Source organism: Patiria miniata, unplaced genomic scaffold (assembly GCF_015706575.1).
Source record: "Patiria miniata isolate m_02_andy unplaced genomic scaffold, ASM1570657v1 HiC_scaffold_3, whole genome shotgun sequence".
In the NCBI taxonomy this organism is placed as follows: domain Eukaryota; kingdom Metazoa; phylum Echinodermata; class Asteroidea; order Valvatida; family Asterinidae; genus Patiria; species Patiria miniata.
The window spans coordinates 2,292,168-2,317,835 of record NW_024037069.1 but is presented as its reverse complement, the minus strand read 5'-3'; the positions used below and the strand labels follow the sequence as shown (position 1 = coordinate 2,317,835).

The following is a 25,668-nucleotide window of genomic DNA, read 5'->3' as shown; positions in this document are numbered from 1 at the left end:
GCATTGATCCTTCAAACTCTGCCAAAATAGGTTGAGGCATTCGGATTTAGAGGATATGGGCTGGTTAGGTTTTAACATTAGAGAGAAGTGGGAATCTAATTGGCCTAGAGAGCGGGCAACAAAATCTTCCCGACGAATTAAGATTTCTGAAGTAGGCCTGTTTTACTTAGGCCAAAAGAAATACTCGGTCTCTGTCTGGTAAGCGCGCGCGTCGATTTTAATCATGCTCGTCAGTCTTTTTTTCTCTTCAAATTACACGGAAGCTACAACAGCGCCCTCTATTGCTGCATCTCCTCATTTTTTGTACCAAGGAGCACGGAGGAATGAGGAAATTCCACCAAGGCAAATGATAAAGGGCAATAAGGCAAATTATGGAGGACACCAATGTATAATGAGGACACAAAACAGCAAAATAGTACCCACCTTGTCTGCACAATTCAAGCTTAAAAAAAGCCAAAAAAATATTGCGTCGCCGCATCAATTCCGGAACTTCGGTCTGACCAGAGACCGACTTGTTTGGCTTTACTATCACAATTTTAACGGAGATGACAAGAGCGGGGCCCAATTTCACGGCGCTGACGTTGCTTAACACAAAAAAAACCTTAGCTTATAAAAGCAATTTACCAGCCAAAACTCAAGGTGATTTTCATGCTTCAGCAAACAACATCTGAATACCAATCACGAGCGATATACATCACATGGAGTTTTTGGCTGGTAACCTTCTTTTATAAACCAGACTTTGTTTGTGCTAAGCTCTTTTTTTTTTGCTTAGCAGCGCCGTAAAATTGGCCCCTGCAGGTCCCCAAAGCATTTCTTTAACTTTTTGTTTAAATCATGAAGAGTGTAGCTAAAGTGCATTCTGCTGAAAGAGTCACCAACATTCAGCTGCTTCGTGTGATTTTCCTGAACAGTGTCGACGCCAGAGGTGACCACAGTTTTTCCCAAGTCGATCCCTAAAAACACCACGGATGTCACCGGGTCGACTCCTGAAGTCTCCAAGGATACCCCAGAACCAACTACCAGCGGCACCACAAATGCCAAAAAGTCGACTCCCTCGGGATCGCCATTCGTCGTATCAACTCCTGCCAACGAGGCACCAGTTCTCGTCCATCCCTGAGCCGACAGAACCGCCTGCAGATTGTCAAGAGATCTTGGATGCTGGTCAGAGCACTAGCGGTGTGTATACAATCCTTCACGGAGACCAGGATATGCAGGATATGCAGGTCTACTGCCGCATGGAGTCAGGGAAAGGATACATAGTGAGTATATATTTCCATATTTTCTCAAAACAATGCTGTTTTTTTACGAGTACAACATGATTTGAGAGTTTGTTTCCGGTCTCCTAGAGGTATATAAAGTGACAAAAAATCATGAGGCAAACTTTCTGTTAATTTCAAGTACCGAGCACGGTGATGCTGTGCAACACGAAAAACAATATGACTAGGCCTACTGTAAAATAATGAAACGTCAGTGCATACGCGTAAACTGTTACTTACTGAACCGGTAGCAATTTTACAAACGCACTTGAGCATGAGAAGCTGCACCATGCATCTGTAAATGTTTATATCTGTCCTTATTTCTTCTATTAATTTGACAAGTTTATATCTGCAATTCTAGCGAAGACAATCATTTGGGCTTTCCAGCTCGATTTGCTCCACCCAAAATACAATAAAAGCTTGCCACAGACAATCACTGGTTAGTTTGTTATGCAAGTTGATGTCTGACCGTCAGATATTTTTTTTCAACACTGTTCCCAAAATACTTTTAATAGGTGTTGGATTCGGTAGTGCATTCCAAACAAACGTTAAAACCGAACAAGGATATTAAAGTGAGGTGGTAAACGTATCCCAGTTTTACCGTAAATCATATCGTTTCTGACAGGTGTTTCAGAGACGCCTGGACGGCTCGGTGAGCTTCAACCGAACCTGGCAGGAGTACGCCGAGGGATTCGGGGATCTGACCGGAGAGTTTTGGCTGGGCAACCAGAAGCTGCGTAGTCTGACTGGTAACGGGGAGTGGGAGCTGGTCATCACTCTGAGGGCGTTCGATGGGGAGGAAGCCCGTGTTCGTTATGAGAAATTCGGATTACATTGGTACATTTACTGGCTTATCGTCAGTGGCTTCACTAATGAGGCTGGAGATGCAGGTACATAATACCTCGGTTTTTGTTTTTAGTGTCCTTTCCTGTAGAACCTCTCCTATGACCCAGCATGGTTTAAACTAAGCTGCTCATCTAATTCTAATCATCAACAACCAAAAAAGAGCGGAAAATCCCCATTTACTTTATTTTTTGTTAATCTGCAGGCGATAGTCTATTTCTGCCTTCATCCCGAATTAATGCTCTATTCGGCCCCTTGTCTATTAATCGAACACAAATAAATAGCGTACAATGAAATATGTCTAAAATCAGTAGTGTAGGGGAGATTCACGAGAATATCATCAAAATGTCCGGCCATTGGAAACTTATTAAGTGGGCTGCATGTACCGTTGTAACTAATTTTGTTTGATGACCATGCATCATTTCAAGTTTGAACAAATTCATTTAACCATGTTTGAAAAAAAAGAAAAAGGAGATTATGTATGTCTAAAAAAGTGAATACAAATTTGGAAATCAGTTGAAACGTAGTGTGTCAGTGTACGTGACCGTGTAAATACTGCCTTATGGTACCGGAGCAAAGGGCGGTATCCCACAAGGAATGCCCTTCGACTTGCGGGGTACCGTTTTGGTACCACACAAGTTTTTTCACGAAATAGATATATGGGTTTTACGCAAAAACTAGGAATTTTCAAGGTGGGTTGATCCGTCGCAAACGGAAGAGTTTTAAAAAAGGGATATTAAGTCCAAATTTCATCCCAGGAAATTAATTCTGGTTAAAATAAGAGCATTTTGAAATTAGTGTGCGACATTGCACAATTTTTGTACACGAGAACAAAGGACTTCTATGCCTTTGTAAGCGTGGATGAACATATCCATGCGCACATTAGTCATCCATTACCTAAGCTATACAGGTCTGACGATCTTCCTTTATTATGCACACAGGTGATTCACTCGGGCGTCAAAAATTTAGCCGCTTCTTAACTCGAGATAAAGACCAAGACAACGACAGGGAAAACTGCGCTGAGAAATTCCACGGAGGCTGGTGGTACGACGGCTGCGGTAGCGACATCAGTGACTGGTTCCAGAGCAACCTGAACGGCTTGTACTACAACAACGCAACGGTCGATGATTACATGGGCATACAGTGGGTCACATGGAAGGGTAAACAGGTCTCTCTCAAAGGATCGGAAATGATGACGCGACCCAAAATGTAAGCGTAACCGGTGACAGAGAGGATCCTTAACGAGGCAGCAGTGCAATAAGGGGGTATCATAACGGGGGCCTAGCACTAAGCTTGGAGTGCTTTAAATTGAGACTGTTTACTTCGTATAACGTTTTGGTGGAAAAAAAGTCTGAAAAGTGGAGAGGGTAGATCTGCAATTGATCAGCAATGTGCGGTACTTTATTTCGTGCAGTATATTTCTTGAAACGGTTATGTGAAAAATATTAAAAGGGCATGACTCTTCTTTTCACTAAAGCGATTCGTAAAAATGTTTCTTGATTTTGTGAACGAAAATTATGATTGTTGTGATAATTTTTAGGACAAGTAGATTCAGTGTATTTGATGTCTCAGCAGCATGATATCAGCTGTCAATTTTAACCCCAAGATAACTTGGTGGAATCTGTTCCCTTTTTGATTTTTGTGTATTACAGCACCACACTATTTTCTTTCGTTATATCCAGCGATTATCCGATAACTGAACCGCCTGCAGATTGTCAAGAGATCTTGGATGCTGGTCAGAACACTAGCGGTGTGTATACCATCCAGCACACACGCCAGAATATGCAGGTCTACTGCCGCATGGAGTCGGGGAAAGGATACATAGTGAGTAAAGTTATACCCTTTTCCCACTACCGAATCTCCGGGTTATCTCGGGGGTAACGGCGAACCTAAACCCCGAGATCCCCCGGGGCGGCGCGAGCGTTTCCACTGCTCTTTTCCTGTCCGGGTTAAAACAAAATAATCGGTCGTTACCACGGGGTACGTAAACCCTGCCAGCAGGGTTTATAAGTGCGATCTCGGAGTTAACGGCCGAACCCCGGGGTACACATTGTAGTGGAAAAACGCAGACATCCATGGGCATTCTCAGGGTTTAAATAAAGTCCAAATTTTGCCGTTTTCTAAAATCAAATTCCGTTTTCTTAAAATTGGAAATTCCGTGTTCTTCGGATTTCTTTAAAAAAAAAACACAAAAACACCACGATCACACACAACACTCACTTGAAGTTTCGATCTAGAGATGTCACCGCACGCAGTACGCACGTACGAGGTAGCCTGGCCCGTAAGGCCGTGGGGCATACAGAAACTCGTGCATAAATACATACACATACATACATTATCCATGGCATACATTATCCATGGCATACAATGCAATGTCGTTCTGTGATGCGTAATTCATGACGGACGGCTTGCCTGTGCACCAATCCGGGACCACTGTGTACGCGGTGAGAGCCGAGTAGGTCGTTCAGCAGTTGTGATAAAATGCGGGCGATGTGACACGAACTGCTGAATTTTTACATGAACACGGTTGTAAGGCTTAATACAGCAGTTAATTGGTTAAAATTAATTAGTAAAGATATGTAGCTCTTCGTGAAAACGCAAATTCAGGTTTCCGACATATTGACCCTTTCTGTTCATATTGGCCCTTTCGTGAGTACGCGCGCGCAGCTGAAAATGTTACAAATATATGTGGCTCTTCGTGCGGAAAACGGAAATCTCATTTGGCCTACTTAGTAGTTTTACCAAGTCGGGTGCGAGCGTCCGTGTAGTGGGAAACCATCCGCGGTTAACTCGGGGCACACAAGCCCCGGGTTTACTGATATTCCGGGTTAATTAAGCAAATGGGAACAGAACTCAGGGTTAACAAACCCTGGGGTAAGAAAAGCTTTACCCGGGGCAGCAAAACTCAGGGTTAAGCACTTTGTAGTGGGGAAAGGGTATTATTTATTCACTTTAAAATCTTGCTGTATTTTATAAGTCAATAGCGGTTGTATGGATTCTAATTTCGTACTCAGAAGAATTGAAAATTTAGAAATAAGTTCTAGGGGCAAAACTTTCAGTACCAAGCAGTTGTTTCGGAATTAGCAAACAATTACATTTGTACAGAGTTGTAACGAGTCACTGATTTTTGTGACTCGAGTCGAGTCGAGTCGTTTTGAAGAAGTGACTCGAGTCTAGTCGAGTCATTAGGTCAAGACGGTCGAGTGGAGTCGAGTCGAGTCACAATGTGTAGTCGAGTCGAGTCAAGTCAGGTATTTAGCTCGAGTCAATGCCAGTCACAAATATTTGAACACTATACAATAATTAAACACAAGAGAGAAAGTCATTTTTTGGCTTTTTAAATTTTACATTCGGGCTACTACATGTGGCGACACCACATTTGCCTCTTAATGAAAATAAAAAAGGGGGGCCAGCTCATCGTCATTCAACTTAAGCCCGGTTCATACTCTGTGCGAAAGCGAAAGCAAACGCGAATTTGTGACGTCGTGGCAGGTATTTGCGCTGCGAATTCGTAAAAGTTAAACATATTTCAACTAGGACGAATTTCGCAGCGAATGTTTTATGACTTCAAATTCGCTTCGCTTTCGCATGAAGTATGAACCGGGCTTAATGGGGATCAAACCACTGATCAAACCACGTATGTTTAATGTATACATTATTCGCGAAAATTCTAACGTAACGTGAACAAAAAAAAATATTGTTCGCAAATATTTTTCGCAAAGTTTTGCTTTTATTTTTGGGACTCGGACTCGAGTCTCATTAGCCTTCCTCGAGTCGAGTCGAGTCATTCTGATGAGGGACTCGAGTCGAGTCGAGTCATTTGCTCGCAGTGACTCGAGTCGAGTCGAGTCATTTGCCCTTAGGGACTCGAGTCGAGTCGAGTCACTAAAAATGGTGACTCAAGTCGGACTCGAGTCGAGTCATTGACTTGAGTCATTACAACTCAGCATTTGTAGTAGTAAGTCCGTGCATACGGGTACCGTTACAATAACCAGTAATTGTAAGAGTAACAAAATCACCCAGAGATTGGAAATTTGCACCATACAAACTGCATGAATACTTGTCCGTTGCATCTGCAAAGTCCTATATGTTGTACAAAACTGCGTTTCCATTGAAATGAGTTATATGGGCTCTCAAACTCCATATTCTCTCCAGCGGAATTTACAAATATTCTTAAAACATTTTGCTAAAGATGTATTCTCAAAGCTTGTAAATTATGTCCTCAGTGGATGTCTATAATATTTAAACTGTTCTGGAACAAATTAGGTCTCTCATCGTATACAGATGTTTTGAACCGCGCTTTGCAAAACGTTTAATTAACTTTAATCCCAACGAATCTATAACGTATTGCTTGGTTTGTTTCATTATAACCGTTGTTCATAAATCGTTTCCGACAGGTGTTTCAGAGACGCCAGGACGGCTCGGTGAGCTTCGACCGAACCTGGCAGGAGTACGCCGAGGGATTCGGGAATCTGACAGGAGAGTTCTGGCTGGGCAACCAGAAGCTGAATGGTCTGACTGATAACGGGAGGTGGGAGCTGGTCATCACTCTGAGGGCGTTCGATGGGGACGAGGCCCGTGTTCGTTATGAGGAATTTGATTTACGTTGGTACAATTACCGGCTTAGCGTCAGTGGCTTCACTAATGAGCGTGGAGATGCAGGTACATAATACCTCGGTTTTTGTTTTTAGTATCCTTTCCTGTAGAACCTCTCCTATCGCCCAGCATGGTTTAAACTAAGCTGCTCATCTATTGTAAGCCCGTATTCGTTATGGGGTCTTCAAAGTAGTTCGATATGGGCAATTCAAAATACACCGTAATCAATATTACACGCTTCATGCCGATGACTTCAGTGAGGAGAGCGGAAATGCAGGTACATATACGCTGCATGTTCAGTTTCATTAAAGACCTCTCCTTTAACAGAACATGTCTTGTATTGTTGCCTACGATATGATTCTAATTTAATTGCGCTGCTTTCATCCAGTTACTCAAAAAAAAAAAAACCCACACACACAACTAATACCTTATTACTGATTGTTTTATAATAGTTTGTGGCTCCCCCATCCGGCTTTAACCATTCATTCATTCAATTGTACGTTAACTCAATTAATACAATGACCAAAATCAGTAGCGTAAACTGAAACAAAAATGTATTCAGGGAGGTTTACGGGAAACTCGTTACAATTTCCCGCCCATGGATGCTCATGAAGCGGATTGGAAGCACCGTTGAACTGTTGAATAGTGTTTTTGATGTCCCTGTAGCATCTCATCAGTAATTTCGTCATGATTCAATGCAGATACCATGTGTAACTAATTAAAACATGAAGAGAGGAGCCCAAGTCTAAAAAAGGAAATTAAAGAAAGGAAACCGCTCAAATGCTGTTGTCATAAGTAGTCTCTTAGTGAAAAGGTCCATTCAGCATTCGTCATGAAGCATTCAATTCAATTCAATTCAATTCAACTCCATTTATTCATTCATTATGCCAGCCTGAAATTCTACTTCTTGGTTTACACATACAAAATTAAACACCAACGATACAGAAAATTGAATATGTAAACATACAGTGGTATACGTGTTAAACAATTGAATGAAAAGGCACTAAATTAAATTATAAAATTGTTTCTCCAAATACAGTCAAACCTTAAAAACCACATATGGACCACATTGAACGGGCTGTGCATTCTTATGCACACAGGTGATTCATTCATCTCTCATGGTTCTTCCTCATGCGTGCAGGTGATTCACTAAAAAAACACAACGGCGAACCCTTCTCAACCCGAGATGTTGACAACGACGACTCCCTGGAAAACTGCGCTCAGAAATTCCACGGAGGCTGGTGGTACAGGGAGTGCAATGGCAACAAATTCAAGAGCAACCTGAACGGCTTGTACTACAACAACGCAACTGTCGATGATTACATGGGGATACAGTGGGTCACCTGGAAGGGTAAACAGGTCTCTCTTAAACGGTGCGAAATGATGACACGACGCAAACTGTAACCGGTGATCGAAAAAAATCAATCATATTGAAAGACAAAAATAAAACCAAGGGGATAGAGGGGTCGCCGGGCTTCACCTCAGAGTTTTTCGATAGAAAAAAAAACAAACTTTAAAGTTTTCTTGGCTAAAAAAAGACAGCGTGAAAGATAAATTTGGTATTTAAAAAAATGCAGTAGTGCAACATTAAGAAATAGTACTAGTATATCAGCATAGGGAAAGCTCATTTTTTTCTCACTTTTTCAAAAACACATTAATTAACACAGATACTGTAGTGATATTTTTTTTTATAATGCTGTATAATGGTTGCGTGTTTAACTCGCTTTTTTGGGGGAGTAGTACATTTTTTGGGGTAGTACAATAGATAAAATTAACCACTTGAGTTAAAATATCGATCGAAAAACAAATCAGCCACTTTAGTTCTAGTATAAGTTTTCCACAAAGTTCAAAATTTTTGCAGGCTGACACTTATTTAGTTTTCACAGGGTATACTGGTTCCAGCCAGCTTATATAAACGATAATAATGTAGGGATCGGGTACCAGTCTTCTTGCAAAAAAAGTTTCCCCTGAATTTACATACAAAGGTGAACATTTGTTAGCAGAAAGCAATACATTTGTTGGAGAGAACGCAGAGTACATATAACCTGAATGGGAAGCCAACATTTCAATCGGTACCCGGTACTGCACTGGTACGGTTTCCTGAGGTGCAGGCTTACATCCAGCTTAACTTTTCTGTTTAGCTGAACTCTGATAGAGAAGTAAACGTAAATTGAGTCCGTTAACCACCGTGGTTAACCACTAACCACGGGTTAATCAGTCAACCTTTGTTTCGAAGTCAGCAATTTTGTAAGTGTTGCATAAAAACAGAAATCATGAAGCGCAGTTTCTGACCGATAGTCATATTAATATAGGCTGAACGGGAATATGCCTATATTATTTGAAACGGCTTTGCGGGAAATATACTTAAAAATGAGGATTTTTAGCTTCGTAGCGATTCTTAATAGCTCCACTTGATTTGTAAATAATAATATTGTGTTTTCAGTGCATGTTGATTCAGTGTATTTGATGTCTATCATAACATCAATATTAACCCTAAAAAGAGCTTAGCGGAATCCTACACTGTTATTTTTTTTGTTTCTGATTTCATCATGGTATCCTTGATTGTAACAAGCAATAATCTTCTGAAATCATATATTCTTGTTTTTATCAAGCAATAATGACTTTAAGCACTTGTTGTTACCTGTGGATACACCAAACTTAAAGCTCAGTACGTCACAAACGGCAGCAAATACAAATGAAATGGGAAGAACAAACGACAAGCCAAAAAGGATGGGATACAGTCAACAATCAGCATTTAAAGAGGCGGGGAAACAATGATTTCAATTCATAAAAACGAAAGTGCACGACTTTTTTATTATGATTCAAAGTCAAACAAAATCAGAGGGAGAATAAAAACTAAAGTAAACGAATTTAATATAAATTGTATTCAATCGTCAAGAATCGGCAGATTCTTACGTAAGTAATGAATAAGTGAATGCCCAGTGAAATGAAGAAAACGTAAGAGGCCGGGTTGCTCTGTTAACCGATAAGGGGGTGGCGTGACTATCATGAACGGCATCCTGTCACACGTCCAGTCTCGGGATTCCGAAGTGTGGTCTGTGTCCAATCGGGGGGGGGGGGGGGGGGAGAGCTTGGCTGACTTGACCGAAGAGACCGTACGACTTTACAGGTCACGAGGGACTTACACGGATAGGGTGTCATACCCGTGCTAAAAAAGTTCATGCTGTTTCAAAAAGAATGGCGGGCATTCTTGACATTAAATCCAAAAATATAGATATTTTCTTTAGAAATATCTCCATTACAGGGATTAAATGTTAACTTTGTACACGTCTGAACAGAGATATATCTATTCCTAATAGAGATATCTCTCTATTTTGATTAAAAGTCAAGAATGCACGCCATAGAAAAGTAATCAATTTTTTAACCTTCGGTACATTTTGACCGAAAAGGTTTAAAAAGTAATGATGTTTAAACCCAATTAGGCGCTATAATAGCCCTCGCCTCCGGCCTAGGTCATTTTTCCTCGGCAATGCCATTGTACACCACATGTTCATATCTGCTTCACCACACGTTTGTTTGCGATAAGAACAATACACGGTTGCAGGGCAAAAAAAATCCCCACTGTTCAGGCGCGGATCCCTCAGCTCTGTCCAAAAAAAAAATCACACAAATTCCTAAAAAATAAGTCGAACCCCCCCCCCCCCCACACCCCCAAAAATTATTTAATGTCCGCCTGTTCAAAATACGGTACACCATTATGTAATCTAGTGTTAATAATCGTCGAATTTGAACAGCGTCCCCTATTGAAATATGATACCAGCCCCCCCCCCCCCCGCACCCAGTTTTTGAATTTACGGGGCCAAGTGCCCGGAAAAGAAAAGCTGTGTACATTTTCAGATTGTTTTTGCTGATGAACCCCCCCCCCCGCGAAAATTCCTTGATCCGCCCCTGGGATTTTCAAGCATCGCTCATTGTACATACTTATATATAATTAATTCAGTTTAATCGAGTGTGATTGTTGTCGATTGTATTGTGTGCATTTACATGTTATCAACCCTGTCAGAACCAGTTTATTTTGGTTATTTATGCATGGTAATTTACACATTTCTGGGCCGATTTTCCAAACGATTTCTAGAAAGATTCCAGATTTTTATTTTGTTCTCATCATGATTCTCCCAACCCCAACCAAAGGAAAACTCAAGAACTTTTCCGGTGAATTTGTAGTTGACCTTTAATGGCCCCTACATGAGCTTTGCTCTGCACTATTCGAAGAAAAAAGTGTGTCGTCCCACCCTTGGGTCACTGCATCTAGGTTTCACGAATTACATCAGAGCATGTACATTTTGCGTGTGTGAAGTGCATACATTATAGGTTTTCCTGGCTATTTTCAAAAGTTTATCATTCAAATTCAAAGTTACTTATATTCAAATTCGTCCATCAACATCGATTTTAGTGCACTTCAAATGTTTAATTTCGTCTTTTGTCAGACACTTTTCAATTCAGTTCAAGCAAATTCAAACAAGGAGCACACGTTTTCGTTTTCGATTGCGTCTCGTCTACGCTAAACCTTGTTAGTCAGAAATCAAATTCGTCTCATTGATTCATGTATGACGAATTTGATCTCTGCATGCTGCCATTCGGCAACAGCTTAGACGAATTTGATATCTAATGACGAATGACTTCTGTCAGACAATTTAAAATTCAGTTTAAGCAAATTCACACAATAAGCATACGTTTTCGTCCCGGAGTATTCGATTTCTTCTCATCTACGCCAAATCTTGTTATTCAGAAATCAAATTCGACTAATTGATTTATACAAGACCAATCCGATCTCTGAATGCTGCCATCCGGCAACAGCTAAGACGAATTTGATGTGTAATGACGAATATTGTCGAGCCGTTTACTAAAGAGGGTGACCAAACTCTAAAATTGAACATAAAAGACTTTTTTGAAAGCGTGTGAAATTTTCGTGGACGAAATTGAATGACAGAGATGTTGAATTTGAATGAAAAATCTGTTAAAATGGCCGGGAAACCTATAATAACCAAACTTTAAACACACAGGTGTACAATATTAGAGAAAATCTGGGGCTGGTGGGCCTAAGTGTCCCCCAAAAGAAGTTAAGGCGACTCATGAATGACATCATTTGGCTGAACTGTGGCTAACACTAAAGGTGGTAGTCTCATTTGTTGTCAAACATATTTTGAAAAAGTAACATGTTGTGTACTTGCGCCATTATTACATCTGCTCAGTCAGTAACCGGCACTGAATTTGTGGGGCTCCAATTGCAAATTGATACGAGGATTTATACTTATTTAGCTTTCCTAATACACGACTTTAACAAACGAGCTTTCAAAAGTAACATAATCATGCAGAAAAAAAGATGAAAATTAAACAAAGCCTTTTGCGACGATAGGGGACATAAATTTGGATTCCCAAATGCGCCGCAGTTGATCACGTGACCGAAAACAGGCCAATGTGGCCCGGGTTCTGATAGGGTTGAATTCATGATAGATATGAAATTAGTTAAATATCGTTTCACATAGCTCTTTAAATACGCTGTAGTTGAGATGTAAAATTGTTTCTGTTGACGTGCATTCTAAGGTAATGTACAACATTTGCAAGCATCGAAAGAGTGAAACTACCAATTTATTATGAATCACCGTAGTAGGCTGTAAATCATTGCACCTGGTACGCTGTCATTGTTAAGAAGAGTGGATTTTTTCATAACTTTCCAACAATGGTTAGGCCAACCATCGTTGAAAAAAGCACTTTCTTTAAACACTACCCAATTGCAACGGACACAAGTAAGATACCTTTTCATGGACATATGCCAGCTAGTCTAGTTCTCTGACCTGATACTTCCCTGACGTCTATGAAATGTCCCGATTCAGTTGAAGCGTAGAGTCAGGGAATCCGACTACAAGAACAGCATTTTGTTTACTTGTTTTTGTTTTCTCCGGAATCTATAAACCCAAATCTTTAAACAGGTCAGTGGAACGATACTTGCTATAACATTCTTACCCCAAAATTACAGCCAAATTCAAAGTTGTACATTACCTTTTACATTTACCATTTCATATTAAATGTTAAAAAGATAGTTAGCAAAGTCTTGCAAAAAAGTAAAGCCTTATTCATAATAAGTGTGACGTCGTAAAAATGTGACTTTTGTCGAGTAGAACAAGAGATTTTAATCTGCTTTTCAGTGTTTTATTAATCATGTTAACAATAATAATTATTCAAAGCGCAATATTATCAAGAAAGTATTCACTGTTGGCTTTTAAGTTACATGTTTAATTTAGAAATGATTTATATATGCCATTGCCTCATGGATGATGGGTTTCTCATAAGTGACTGAATTTGATCAATATGACGTTACTGTTTTGAAGTTGTACCGCACTTTAGACGGAACTTGTTGCCATGCGTTGTCAGTATTGAAAAACATACTTTGGGAATAAAACGAAATCCGCTTAATGGCAATCCACTGGTCGACAGTTCAAAGCCCTCTCCAGTTTATTTCTTGTTCAAATGTAAAATAATTAAAATGCACCCAGTCAGTTTCGCTGTGTTGATTAGGCCAAAACAAAAATAAGTCGGTCTCTGGTCAGCGCGCGCGTCGATTTTAATCATGCGCGTCGATCTTTTTTTTTCCAAAGTGTTCCGCGGTAGCTCCAACAGCGCCCTCTATTTCCGCCCCTCCTCAATTTTTTTTACCAAAGAGCACTAAGGAATGGAAAATTGCACCAAGGCAAATGATCGAAAGCACCAAGGCAAATTATGGAGGACACCAATGTACATGAGGACACCAAAAGCAAAATAGTACCCCACCTTGTCTGTACAATCCAAGCTTGAAGAAGAAAAAAAAAAAAAAAAAGTCGCGTGGCCGCGTAAATTCCGGAACTTTGGTCTGACCAGAGACCGAATATCTTTTTTTTGGGCCTTATTTGAACATTAATTTTGTAATTCAAAGCCGTGTCATCTCTGAGTGATCCCAATTTTCTATTTTCCGGGTTTGCAGTATTGCTAATGTTGCTGGGATTTGGGTATATGCCCATGAACACGGATAGTGACAAAATGGGGAGTTACCAACATAGGGCTGGATAGCTCAGTTGACAGAGCACTGGAACGGTAATCCGGGGGTCGCAGGCTCAAACCCCGTTATACAAAGTTACTTTGTTCAAATTTACATGTTTGATTTACTTTAAAATTCCCCGAACTGCGATACAGTGAAAAGCATGATAGAAAATTAAATATTTTTTTTCTCTTTTAAAGGGCCCATGAAATGTAATTTGTTGAATGTAATTCTTGAAAATGCACCTTTGTGTCCCATTTCACCTTATTTTCAATTTTCATTTTGCCGTTTTTCAGGGGTATTTTGGTGCCTTTTTGTTTTTTATGTTAGTGCAAATTTCCATATTCATGAGCAAAAGCGTGATGACATATCAGGCAGAACCCTTAATGTTGCAATTGGCTTGTACACACACAGTTGCCAGAATTTTGGATATTTCGCTGTTGAAAGTGTTCTTTTCTTCGGTGATTCGTTGTTGTGTTAGTACATGGCAGTAAGCCAATGAGCAAACCTTTCTCATAAATGTTATCAATGAGCAGATGTTGGGGTTCACATTTGTAAACAACTCCCTTAGACTGAACGGTGTCTCCATGAAATGACATTACGGCAACAGCGCCCTCAGTTGTTCCAAAAGCTTAGAAAACTTTAGATGTTTAAACAAATGCACTTTTGAATAAAATAAACCAAAAAGGTTTGTCAAATAGTTTCATACATTTAAACAGAGTAAGAAGTAGCCAAAAATGTGTTTCTCGGAAAAATCATTTCATGAACCCTTTGAAAAACACGATGGAACAGAAGCCTATGCGGCATTGTTATCTTTCAGATTATATATTTTTCTTGAGTGTTTAAAGATATAGTCCATCATTTGTGCATTTTGTTCGTTTCGGAAGCAACAAAAGTGTTCAAAATCTAATGAAGGCTACTGAACAACTAACCTGATGAAGTTTCAGCTCAGCTTCAGCTGTATATTTCGAGAAAAACAGCATTCTAGGATCTCGATTTCAAATCAAAAGTTGCTGAATCATGTTTTGAATTGTTTTGATGTTTTGGATTGCAGCTATACGCGATGTCGCGCACTGATCCGACGAATAATAGCAACCGCGCGCGCCTGTGCGTCGTGCCAATGCTTGCGCGCGCTGCGCCGAATAACAAAACGAACTACTAATTTAAATTTTCCTATGGTGCGTCTTAAGACGCACCATTGGAAAGGCCTTCTTTCGTTGACTACTTTAAAATGAAAGCTTGCCCGAAAGATTAATTTCACAGGGAGTTTAGTCCACTTACTATATTTCAACCAAGTATGTTTTTCAGCAATAATTACGCCAGTTACTTTTTCGGATGGCTGCAATTGATGGACTACAGCTTTAACAAAAATTGTGTGTGTTAATAAAATGTGTATGTGCTTGTTTATTCAATCATTTTAATCATTCAATTTAATCAGTTCAGTTTTATTCAGTTGTATTCATTCAATTCAATAAATGTAACGAAATCGTGAAATCTTTTCCCGAGATTTCTGTTAATGTCAGATGAAGAAGTTATCGATTCAATGTCGGTGATATCATGCAACAATGACTCTGTACCGCAGACGGCGTTAATCCCGGGGAGGGGGTGCGTGGGGACAACCCCCCCCCCCCCCGTCCCCCTTCCCTCTCCCCCCCCCCTCACTACTTGCAGGGTGTATGAACAGCGCTCCTGGAGTCGTATGGCGTCCAACGAGCTGCTCTGCCCCGTGTCATTCCCGGCTCCCTCTCCCCAATGATGACATTATGATAAATCGCCACAAATTCTTCCTTGCAAGAATTTTTGGTGATCTGTTATACGGTACCCTCTGGAGACATGTGCACAATAGAGAACAAAATATTGCATACGTCTCCACAGGGCAATTTCTATAGATGAATACGTCTCCACAAGGTTATCACGAAATAGACAAATGGATTTTACTTAAAAAAAAATAGGAATTTCCAAGGTTTATTGATCGGTCGCAAATTGAAGTATTTTATGTAAGGATAGTCCAAATTTTAGCACAGGAAATTCATTCTGGTATAAATATGAGCATTTTGAAAGTACACTTTTAAACTCTAGTACACGAGTTACAACAAAGAAATAACTCCACAAGGATTCAAATTTCAGTATGGGTGCATGTAGAATAGGTTGCTAGGGTGTATGCCCACGTTTGGTGAGTATTGTGTGTTGTAACATTTTGTATCTGATAGCCCAGTGAGGGTAAAAAAAAACCGTGTACATGTATGAATCTGATTAGAAAAAAACCCCTTTTCTTTAAGAAACTGAAATGTTTTTTTTTTTTTAACTTGATCAGAAATCTTTAACATAAGGCCAGCAAAAAAAAAGTCTCCGGTTTCTGGTATGGAGCTTGCCCAAAAAGTGGTGCGGCGACGCGACTTTTTTTTTTTTTTAACCTGTTTTTTTTGCTTCAAATGTCGGCTGATGACTGCAAATGGTCCAGAGAGGCCACATAAAGCTTATTCTCGATCATAACCCCATCTAAAAAAACGTTAAAACTGTGCAGCAGCAGGATTCCAGTCAAACCAGTGAGTTTGGCGGTTTTGAGACATCATCTTTTATTGAATTTTGTTTTTTCATTTTGCCGACGCGCATGGCTACGGCGACGCGCGCGCATACCAGAAACCGGAGACTTTTTTTTTGGCCTAACATGCATAACTTCCGATAGCAAGGACGAGTGGAAAAGCATGGTCTTTTAGTATGCTTTTTTTTGGTGTATCAAATGTAATTGTGTGGGGTTTTTTTTTCAAAGGGGAAAATGATCAATACCGGCCCATTTTTCTTTCATCCTGTGTTATGCTGGGGAAAAAACACCAAACTGTGCAAAAAATTCGTCACACCATAGAATCTCCATCCATTGCATGTTTTAGGCCTTCGGTCCGGTTCCTCGTCATTATCTAGCTCTCTTGAAAATTCAGGATCCGCCAGGATCGGCTAGTCTTTTTATTCAGGATCGGGTAGGTCTTTATACACCGTAAATGCCATGAGAATTTGCTGGAGTATATGCGATAATACTGACTATAACGTCGCAAAACAATGATAGTGTAATATTTCCAAAATGTAGGTCTATTATTGCGTTATTTCACCGTAAACTGTAATGCATTATTTTGCAAATTTCCTGTGTGTTTCGCAAGACTATTGCGTCATTTTCCAACAAAGACGTTATTTAGAATATGTATTGCATTTTTTTCCAATAACATTTTGATTTTACTTTTTAAACCGTGCACAAACTCAAAGCCACCATTAAATTAAACCTGTTGTGCTCGGTACTCTAGTTGAAGCTCTCTGGGCTCTCTGACTGTAATAGTAATATTGAATGGCTTGTTTTCGGGGATACAAGAATATATTGCTCTCGCTATCAACAAATTGCACCCGTCTACAACTCGTGCAATATTGTTATAGCTCGCCACATTGGAGGTTATCCAAACTCAATTCTGTTACGTGCGGGGAACGCACGGCAGAAAGAAATAAGTAATAAAAACGGGAATCATGACTTTTGAATCAAAGGCAAAAAAGAGACCAATATTTGATTAACAAAATTTAATTAATTCTCCCAAACAATCAACAGGACAGTGGGTGATACGAACATTCTCAGTTAGTCTTCAACTTTAAACGTCATGCAAGAACCCCAAAGCATTAGACACAGGCAAAGCAAAATAAATTACAAAGAAATTAGCAAAGCAGCAATTTATACAAACAGGCAAAATACAGTAAAGAACAAGCCGGCAAAATAGAGTTAAGAAGCAAAACACACACTAAAGGCAAATTGTATTCGGCCGAATATAATTACCAATAAGGAACCAGTAGCAGGAACAGGCCCCGCCCAGCCAGTGCCCACAACGGTATTAGCACAGCCGTCGAACCAAGCATCTCCGCACCCAGCCGTAGATCAGCCAAGCCACAGGTAAGTCAGCGTTGAGCACCGGGAAGTCAGCCACATCAAGCAGGCCACGACAGTCCAGGTCTCCGTCCGGTAGTACCGTCAGCCTCGGCCACGATCCAGCGATGAGGGGTACGTAGATCGGTAGGACGGTGGGAGATGCTGGCTCAACGACGCGCTAATGAAAATCGCACATAATGGTTGTACATGGGCACCAACTGAGACCGAATAAAAGCCAGTCAGTGCTTATATAGGGTATTTACCCGCGCGTAGCCACCATAACAAACATTCATTAAATACCGAAAATTCTAGTGCGGGAGCAACCGTACTAAGGATTACAGATTAAGTGGGTTCGTAACAATACATATTCTCATTATTATCAGGAGCCTCGTTTCCAGCAGTTTTTTTTCCAATCACTGGCATCAATCATGGATCGTCCATACAAGTAATGTACAATGTACATGCCTGTACGTGTACTGCATGGAAGTGAACTGTATCATAAATGAAATGCAATCTGAAGCAGTGCAGTAATAAAACTCAGCAATAAAGAAGGGGAAAAATGACCAGGCAACAGGTCAAGCAGACTCGTCATGCTATTGAAGCGATCCATGTCAACAACGCATAGTTATGGAAACACACTAGCAAAAATAATACTATGAAAAACTGTTCAATGATTTATACTTTGGTATGCGAATTTTATCCTAATTAATTGTGTCGTGGTGCCTTATAGATAAGCCCTCTGGACTATTAAATTAAACTATTTTCGGAGCAAAAGTTGTATCAGAATTCTCATGGATTGTAACAAAGGACGTCGGGACTCCCTCGATACCCATCCCTCCGTCCCCACCGTCTTTTTTTATTTTTATTTATATTTTTAAAATTTTAAATAAGAAATTTACAGAGAAAAAATCCTGACGTTGACTTTTTGTCAGCGTTGACTTCTGCAATTTCCGGTAAGCTCCAGACAGAGAGGAGTTAGAGCGATTTCAAGTCGGTACTTGGTTTAATGTTGTGCATTCGTCGATGCACTGACAAATCTCAGGCGTTTATCGACCTCGGACCAAGTCTATGCGAGCTTGACGATTCATTTAGCACAAAAGAGCTACATCGCAACAGGAAACCAATCACAATAGACCAACCCTGCGATTCATTTACCATCATTATTACTATTTTCGTGACCGATTTTTTTGCTTCGAAACCACGGAAACCATCCAAAACAATTTTTTTATATTACTGTAAAATAAACAGAGAGTAAACAACTGAAATCATATGAAGCAGGTCGCCGTAATTAAGGCCAAGCCTTCTTCAGTGTTTATCCTGGAATTCAGACAGTGGGCGCCAGGCGGTACGTATCTCCGTTGCAAATTCAAGGGCCGATATTGTGTCTCCGGAGCGTAGTGCTTAGTGTCAGCAGATCTCTGCCGGACGAACGCGGATTCAACCCGGGGAGGACTCGCTGGATTCGCGGTGACCCAAATCGGTGAGTAAAAAACCTTACATTTTGGCGGTCACTTTTGGTAAAGGCTGCAGATGAATTCCATAATTATTCAGGACTGTTTGCATAGTCAGTTGACAATAACATTTAATAAAAGAACTAACACCCTTTTCAAACAGATATAAAAACTAATAAAAACTAATAAAAACAATGATTGTGCTTAGACCACGGTCTATACAAAATTAAATTTAAAATTGTGCTTTACTTCACTAAAATTGCATTACCACATTATGGCTTCTATTAGATTCATATGTTTAGCAAAAATGGAACACAAAACAAAATAAAAAAAAAACGTTTAGAACATTACCTGTTGAAAAAAAAAAATGTCATCAGCGAGTAAACACAATTCTAAACACTTTCTTGCTATCACCTCATGCTAAATATAGCATACAGACCAGGCAAATACGAGGCAATTAGGCTACCTTTGTCCCTATGCCTAAAATTGAAAACTTTGTCCCATAGTCAATCTGACCTGTCTTGGAAAATTACTCATAACTCTGTCAAAAATGATCAAATTTGGACCTGTGATGTCTCATTTTTAAACGAAAAGGCATATCTTTCAAACCATACCTATATCATTTATGTTGGTTACACATCCTACGTCTGGCATTCCGTTATATTTTGTTTGTATTTTTTATACACGCTGTAGGTGCAGAAAATCTCAAAATAACTGCTTGACAAAATGTAAAATATGTTTGCCCATTAATGCAAATGAGTGCCCGATCAACCCCGTACTGCTGGGTCAGACGAAATTGAAAGATCAACGCGAACTCTTAATTTGAATGCTTCTTTACCTGGGATGATTGAAGCTAAGAGACGGTAGATTGCTCGGATAGTGAAATTGAATGATTCTTTTTGATTGTCGAAAAATGATCTGCGTGATCTTTCAATTTCAATCTAAATTGTATGAGCCGGGCGTTAAATTGAATGCAAACTTGGTGAAATTGGAGAAGGGAAACCGTTATTATAATCAATATAAATAATGAATGATGATCGAAAGCAGCCGGGCAGATGGATAAACGATGCATTTATATGTTTTGTTTGATTGTCATGGCTACGTGGCATCATCCCTTTCATAGTTGAAGCTTTATTATTATTATTATTATTATTATTTTTATTAAAAACCACAAATCGTGACCCAAAGGTCAAATTGCATGTGATCTTAACAATTAAAACTTTAAACTAGAGTTTCGCGTTTGTTGAGTTACAAACGCAGAGTGGTCAGGCGGACAGCCTTTTCAGGCACTGCCCAGTTAAGTTAGGAATATATGTTTATGTAGAAAAAAAGATCACGAAATTAAATCCCTTCAAGTACAATCAATGTTTCAAAAAGGTATCTTTAACGGTGTGATAAATTTCAGTAAACATTCTATGTGCACAAAAAGTTATTTCTGGTTTGATGACGTCATCAATCAAAAATGGTTAGTGAATACTGATAAAGTTCGGAGAGGATAATTTGTCATTTTAAAATTAAAATAACGTACGAAAATATGGGAAATATAATTGTTTGTATTAATACCACCTAACTTCCGGTTTGACGACGTATTTATAACACCTAACTTCCGGTTTGATGACGTCACAGCATTAGAGATCCGAAGGTGAACATTGTAATGGATATCATTATTTGGACTTCGAAGATATGACAGAGATCAAATGATAGAATTAAATTAAAACTTTTATCTTTTCAAATTCTCCTTAAAGTAACTTCCGGCCTGATGACGTCATGAATTTGAAACCTTGCCAAGTTATCTGTGGTTAATCAGAGAATGTCAAGGGGCGATTTGGTAAAATTTGGATGGATAGTTTTACAATTACAGAAGGGAAACTATATTTTATGTGCCGATAGGGGGCGCCCTTTCGGATGATGACGTCATCACACTGTTTTTTGCGTCTTACATTCCTCACTAAACACTTTCATAATATATGTCTGTAGTGAAATGCTTCCGCTTTTGAGTTATATTCAGTTTTTATTGCACTTCCGGTAACACCGGAAGTAAAGGTCAAGCGGTTTTGCGTCCGGGAACACGAAATGTTTCTCACGGCATAGTCTACAACCTCACGAAAAAACGAACACAATACTCTATTTAGTTCAAAAGATATAACGCAAACTATTTTGTCAAAGTTTGCCCTTAAATCGCTTGTAATTTGATACCTGATGACGTCATGATGACGTAACAAAAATGTATAACATCTTCGTAACATGGTACAAGTTCACACAAGGTTTTGTGATCATACCGTGAACCGTTCGGAAGAAATGCTGCTTTGTTTTGATGTCAGGCTAACGTCTTCATTTTGAATTCACCTAACTTTGACCTTCCGGTAGACCCGGAAGTAAAGGTCAAGCGAGTTCACGTACACTACAAAAACTGTTAAGCGATTAATGGTCTATCTGATTACAGAACACAAACAACATTGAGTGTTTAGTTCAAGAGTTATAGGTGAAAGTAATTGGTCACTTTTTCAGATAAAATCACTTGTAATTTGACACCCGATGACGTAATCATGACGTCAGAGCAATATGCACCACTTCGGATGAGGGTCGATATATATTGAAAGTTACAAGTTCATACCATATACCGTTTAAGAGAAAACCCGCGGAGAAGTATTGTCCGGAAAAAAAGAAAGAAAGAAAGAACTAGAGGTTCGCGTTTGTTGTTACAAACGCAGAGTGGTCGGGTAGACAACCATTTCATTAGATATTGTCCAATTAAGTTATGAATATGTTTATGTCAGAAAAAAAGGACCAAGAACTTCAACATTTCCAGTACCAATTATTTTTTACAAAAATAATGCGTCTTTTAAGGTGTGATAAATTTCAGTAAACAGTTTGAGTACAAGTTATTTCCGGTTTGATGGCGTCATCAGTCAAAACAGGGAAGGGAGGACACTTGTTAATCATTAAGTAAAAATAACGCATGGAAATATGGAAATTAAGTGTATGTAATAATAACAGCTAACTTCCAGTTTGATGACGTCACAGTATTTGGAAGCAAAAGGTCAATATAAAGTGTAACAGATGTCATTTTTTTTGGGGGGGGGGGCAAAAAACAAAGTCATGAGACAGGGATCAAATGATGGATTTAACTTAACACATAAAATGGTCATTGTTGAATTCTCCCTACAGTAACTTCCGGTCTGATGACGTCATGATTATGAAACCTTGCAAATTCATTTGTGGTTGCTCACGGGATATATAGGGGCAATTATATCATAAAAATTTGATTGAGGGTTTTAACATTTTAAAAGATTAAACTGTTTTCCATGTACCGCTGGAGGGCGCCCTTTCGTGGATGACGTCAAAATAATGTTTTTGTGATTGGCATTCCTCACTTAACACTTCCATAATGTATTTGTCTGTACGGAAATGCTTCCGTTTTAGAGTTAGATTCAGTTTCTATTGCACTTCCGGTAACACCGGAAGTAAAGGTCAAGCAGTTTTGTGCCCGGGAATAATAAATGTTGCTCAAGGCACCGTCTACAACCTCACGAAAAAACGAACACGATACCCTATTTAGTTCAAGAGATATAGGTCAAAGTATTTTGTCAAATCGTGCAATCAAATCGCTTGTAATTTGATACCTGATGACGTCATGATGACGTAACAACAGTTATACTATCTTCGTAACATGGTACAAGTTCACAGTAGGTTTTATGATCATACCGTAAACCGTGTGGAAGAAATTGTGCTTTGTTTTGATTTCAGGCTAAAGTCTTCATTTTCAATTCACGTAACTTTGACCTTCCGGTGGACCCGGAAGTAAAGGTCAAGCGAGTTCACGTACACGACAAAAAGTGTTGATCACCTAATGGTCTATCTGATTACAAAGTTGGAACATATTTGACCATTTTGTTTAAGAGTTATAGATGAAAGTATTTGGCCCTTTTTTCCTCTAAAATCGCGTGTAATTTGACACCCGATGACGTAATCGTGACGTCAGAGTAATATGCACCACTTCGGATGAGGGTCGATATATATTGAAAGTTACAAGTTCATACCATATACCGTTTAAGAGAAAACCCGCGGAGAAGTATTGTCCGGAAAAAAAAAGAAAGAAAGAAAGAAAGATTAATCGTAACAGATCCAAAGAGTGGTCGGGTTGTGCCCGACCACTCAAAGAAAGAAAGACTAGAGGTTCGCGTTTGTTGTTACAAACGCAGAGTGGTCGGGCAGGCAATTTGTTCATTAAACACTGCCGAGTTGAGTTATAATTATGTTTATGTAAGAACAAAGGATCACAAATTAAATCCTTTCCAGTACAATCAATTCTTTGTTTAGAATGCATCTTTAACGGTGCGATAAATTTTAGTAAACATTCTATGTACACATACAAGTTATTTCTGGCTTTATGGCGTCATTATTCAAAAACGGGAAATGAATACCGATGTAATTCGGAGTGGATAAATGTTTGTTGTGAAGTTTAATAACGTATGAAAATATGGAAAATATAACTGAATGTATTCATAACACCTAACTTCCGGTTTGATGACGTCACAGTATTTGGAAGCAAAGGGTGAACATTGTGGATATCGTTATTTGGGCTACGAAGATATACGACATGAATCAAATGGATATCGTTATTTGGGCTACGAAGATATACGACATGAATCAAATGATGCAATTAAATTTAAAATATTATCGTTTTCAAATTCTCATAGATGTAACTTCAGGTCTCATGACGTCATGAATTTGAAACCTTGCCAAATTATCTGTTGTTAATCAAAGAATTTCAAGGGGCGATTTGGTAAAATTTTAACGGTTGATTTTCAAATTAAAGAAAGCAAACACTATTTAATATGTCGCTAGGGGGCGCCCTTTCGAAAGATGACGTCATCACACTGTTTTGTGTCTGGCATTCCTCAATAAACACTTTCATAATATATATGTGTGTAGTAAAATGCTTCCGCTTTTGAGTTATACTCGGTTTTTATTGCACTTCCGGTAACACCGGAAGTGAAGGTCAAGCGGGTTTGTGTCCGGAGGACAAGAAATGTTTCTCACAGCAAAGTCTACAGACTCACGAAAAAACGAACACGATACTATATTTATTTCAAAAGATATAGCGCAAACTATTTCATCAAAATTTGCCCATCAGTCACTTGTAATTTGATACATGATGAAGTCATGATGACGTAACAAAATATATAGTATCTTCGTAACGTGGTACAAGTTCACACTAGGTTTTATGATCATACCGTAAACCGTATGTAAGAAATTGTGCTTTGTTTTGATTTCAGGCTCAAGTCTTCATTTTGAATTCACATAACTTTAATCTTCCGGTTGACCCGAAAGAAAGGGTCAAGTGAGTTCACGTACACGAAAAGAAATGTGTATCAATTCATGGTCTATCTGATTACAAAATATAAACAACACTGGTTATTTTGTTCAAGAGTTATGGGTGAAAGTAATTGAACCTTTTTTCATGTAAAATCGCTTGTAATTTGACACCCGATGACGTCATCATGACGTCAGAGTAATATGCACCACTTTGGATGAGGGTCGATGTATACTGAAAGTTACAAGTTCATATCATGAACAGTTTAGGAGAAAACCCGCGGAGAAGTATTGTCCGGAAAAAAAGAAGAAAGAACAAAACAAAGAAGATTTATGAGAACAATTCTAGACAGTGGTCGGGTTGTGCCCGACCACTCAAATATGATCGTTGGCAAATTCTCATAAAAGTAACTTTCAGTCTGATGACGTCATGAGTTTGAAACCTTGTCAAGTTATCTGTGGTTAATCAAAGAATATCAAGGGTCGTTTTGGTAAAATTTGAAACCATGGTTTTAAAAGTAAAGAATAGAAACAATATTTTATGTGCCGCTAGGGGCGCCCTTTCGGATGATGACGTCATCACACTGTTTTTTTTGTGTGTCTGGCATTCCTCACTAAACACTTTTATAATATATGAGTCTGTAGTAAAATGCTTCCGCTTTTAAATTATATTCAGTTTTTATTGCCTTTTCGGTAACACCGGAAGTATGAAAGTCAAGAGGTTTTGTGTCTGGGAACACAAAATGTTTCTCACGGCATAGTCTACAACCTCACGAAAAAACGAACACGATACTCTATTTAGTTCAAAAGATATAACGCAAACTATTATGTCAAAATTTGCCCCTAAATCGGTTGTAATTTGATACCTGATGACGTCATGATGACGTAACAAAATTTATAACATCTTCGTAACATGGTAATGTCAAGAAATCCCTCCAGGCAGCCATTTACACTGCCGTCAGTACCGCCAGACCAAATTGGCAAACTGTTCGGTGCCGACACAGAGTAATCGAGGATGCTTTTTGAAGGGAAAAATCCGTCCGGTAGTTTGTCAAATCCTGCTGACACACAGAAGGAAGCTAATCTTCCCGCTGATCCCCTGTGGGTGATTTTTGGTCCGAAACTGAAGCGCTTGTTTTTTTTCTTTGAAGTTTGTTGGTTCTTATCTAAGTTGGCATTGCACCTACATTCATCTCCTCAGATTAATTCAGTGAACCTGGTTTTAAAAATTGGGTCAAACTGCAAATAGCCACGGCGATGTCCCATACCAACCAT

At 39.2% G+C, this 25,668-nt stretch overlaps 2 protein-coding genes across 2 annotated transcripts; both read left to right on the top strand.

Moving 5' to 3' along the window:
• Nucleotides 1–968: 968 nt before the first annotated feature.
• LOC119738106 (angiopoietin-2-like) lies at nucleotides 969–2,154 on the top strand. Its single transcript, XM_038212846.1, has 2 exons — nucleotides 969–1,259; nucleotides 1,882–2,154. Exons 1-2 carry the CDS (start codon nucleotides 969–971, stop codon nucleotides 2,152–2,154), a joined length of 564 nt encoding a protein of 187 aa, XP_038068774.1.
• Nucleotides 2,155–3,017: 863 nt separating this feature from the next.
• On the top strand, nucleotides 3,018–9,572 carry LOC119737021 (fibrinogen C domain-containing protein 1-like). Its single transcript, XM_038211085.1, has 4 exons — nucleotides 3,018–3,308; nucleotides 3,782–3,923; nucleotides 6,497–6,761; nucleotides 7,837–9,572. Exons 1-4 carry the CDS (start codon nucleotides 3,031–3,033, stop codon nucleotides 8,097–8,099), a joined length of 948 nt encoding a protein of 315 aa, XP_038067013.1. The 5' UTR covers nucleotides 3,018–3,030; the 3' UTR covers nucleotides 8,100–9,572.
• Nucleotides 9,573–25,668: the final 16,096 nt, after the last annotated feature.

Excerpts from the sequence above, each read along its gene's own strand:
- LOC119738106 (XM_038212846.1), top strand. The coding sequence starts at position 969 with ATGTCACCGGGTCGACTCCTGAAGTCTCCAAGGATACCCCAGAACCAA. Across the intron at positions 1,260-1,881 it reads AGTCAGGGAAAGGATACATA|GTGTTTCAGAGACGCCTGGA; the intron begins GTGAGTATATAT and ends CGTTTCTGACAG.
- LOC119737021 (XM_038211085.1), top strand. The coding sequence starts at position 3,031 with ATGCACACAGGTGATTCACTCGGGCGTCAAAAATTTAGCCGCTTCTTA. Across the intron at positions 3,309-3,781 it reads ATGATGACGCGACCCAAAAT|CGATTATCCGATAACTGAAC; the intron begins GTAAGCGTAACC and ends CGTTATATCCAG. Across the intron at positions 6,762-7,836 it reads TAATGAGCGTGGAGATGCAG|GTGATTCACTAAAAAAACAC; the intron begins GTACATAATACC and ends TCATGCGTGCAG.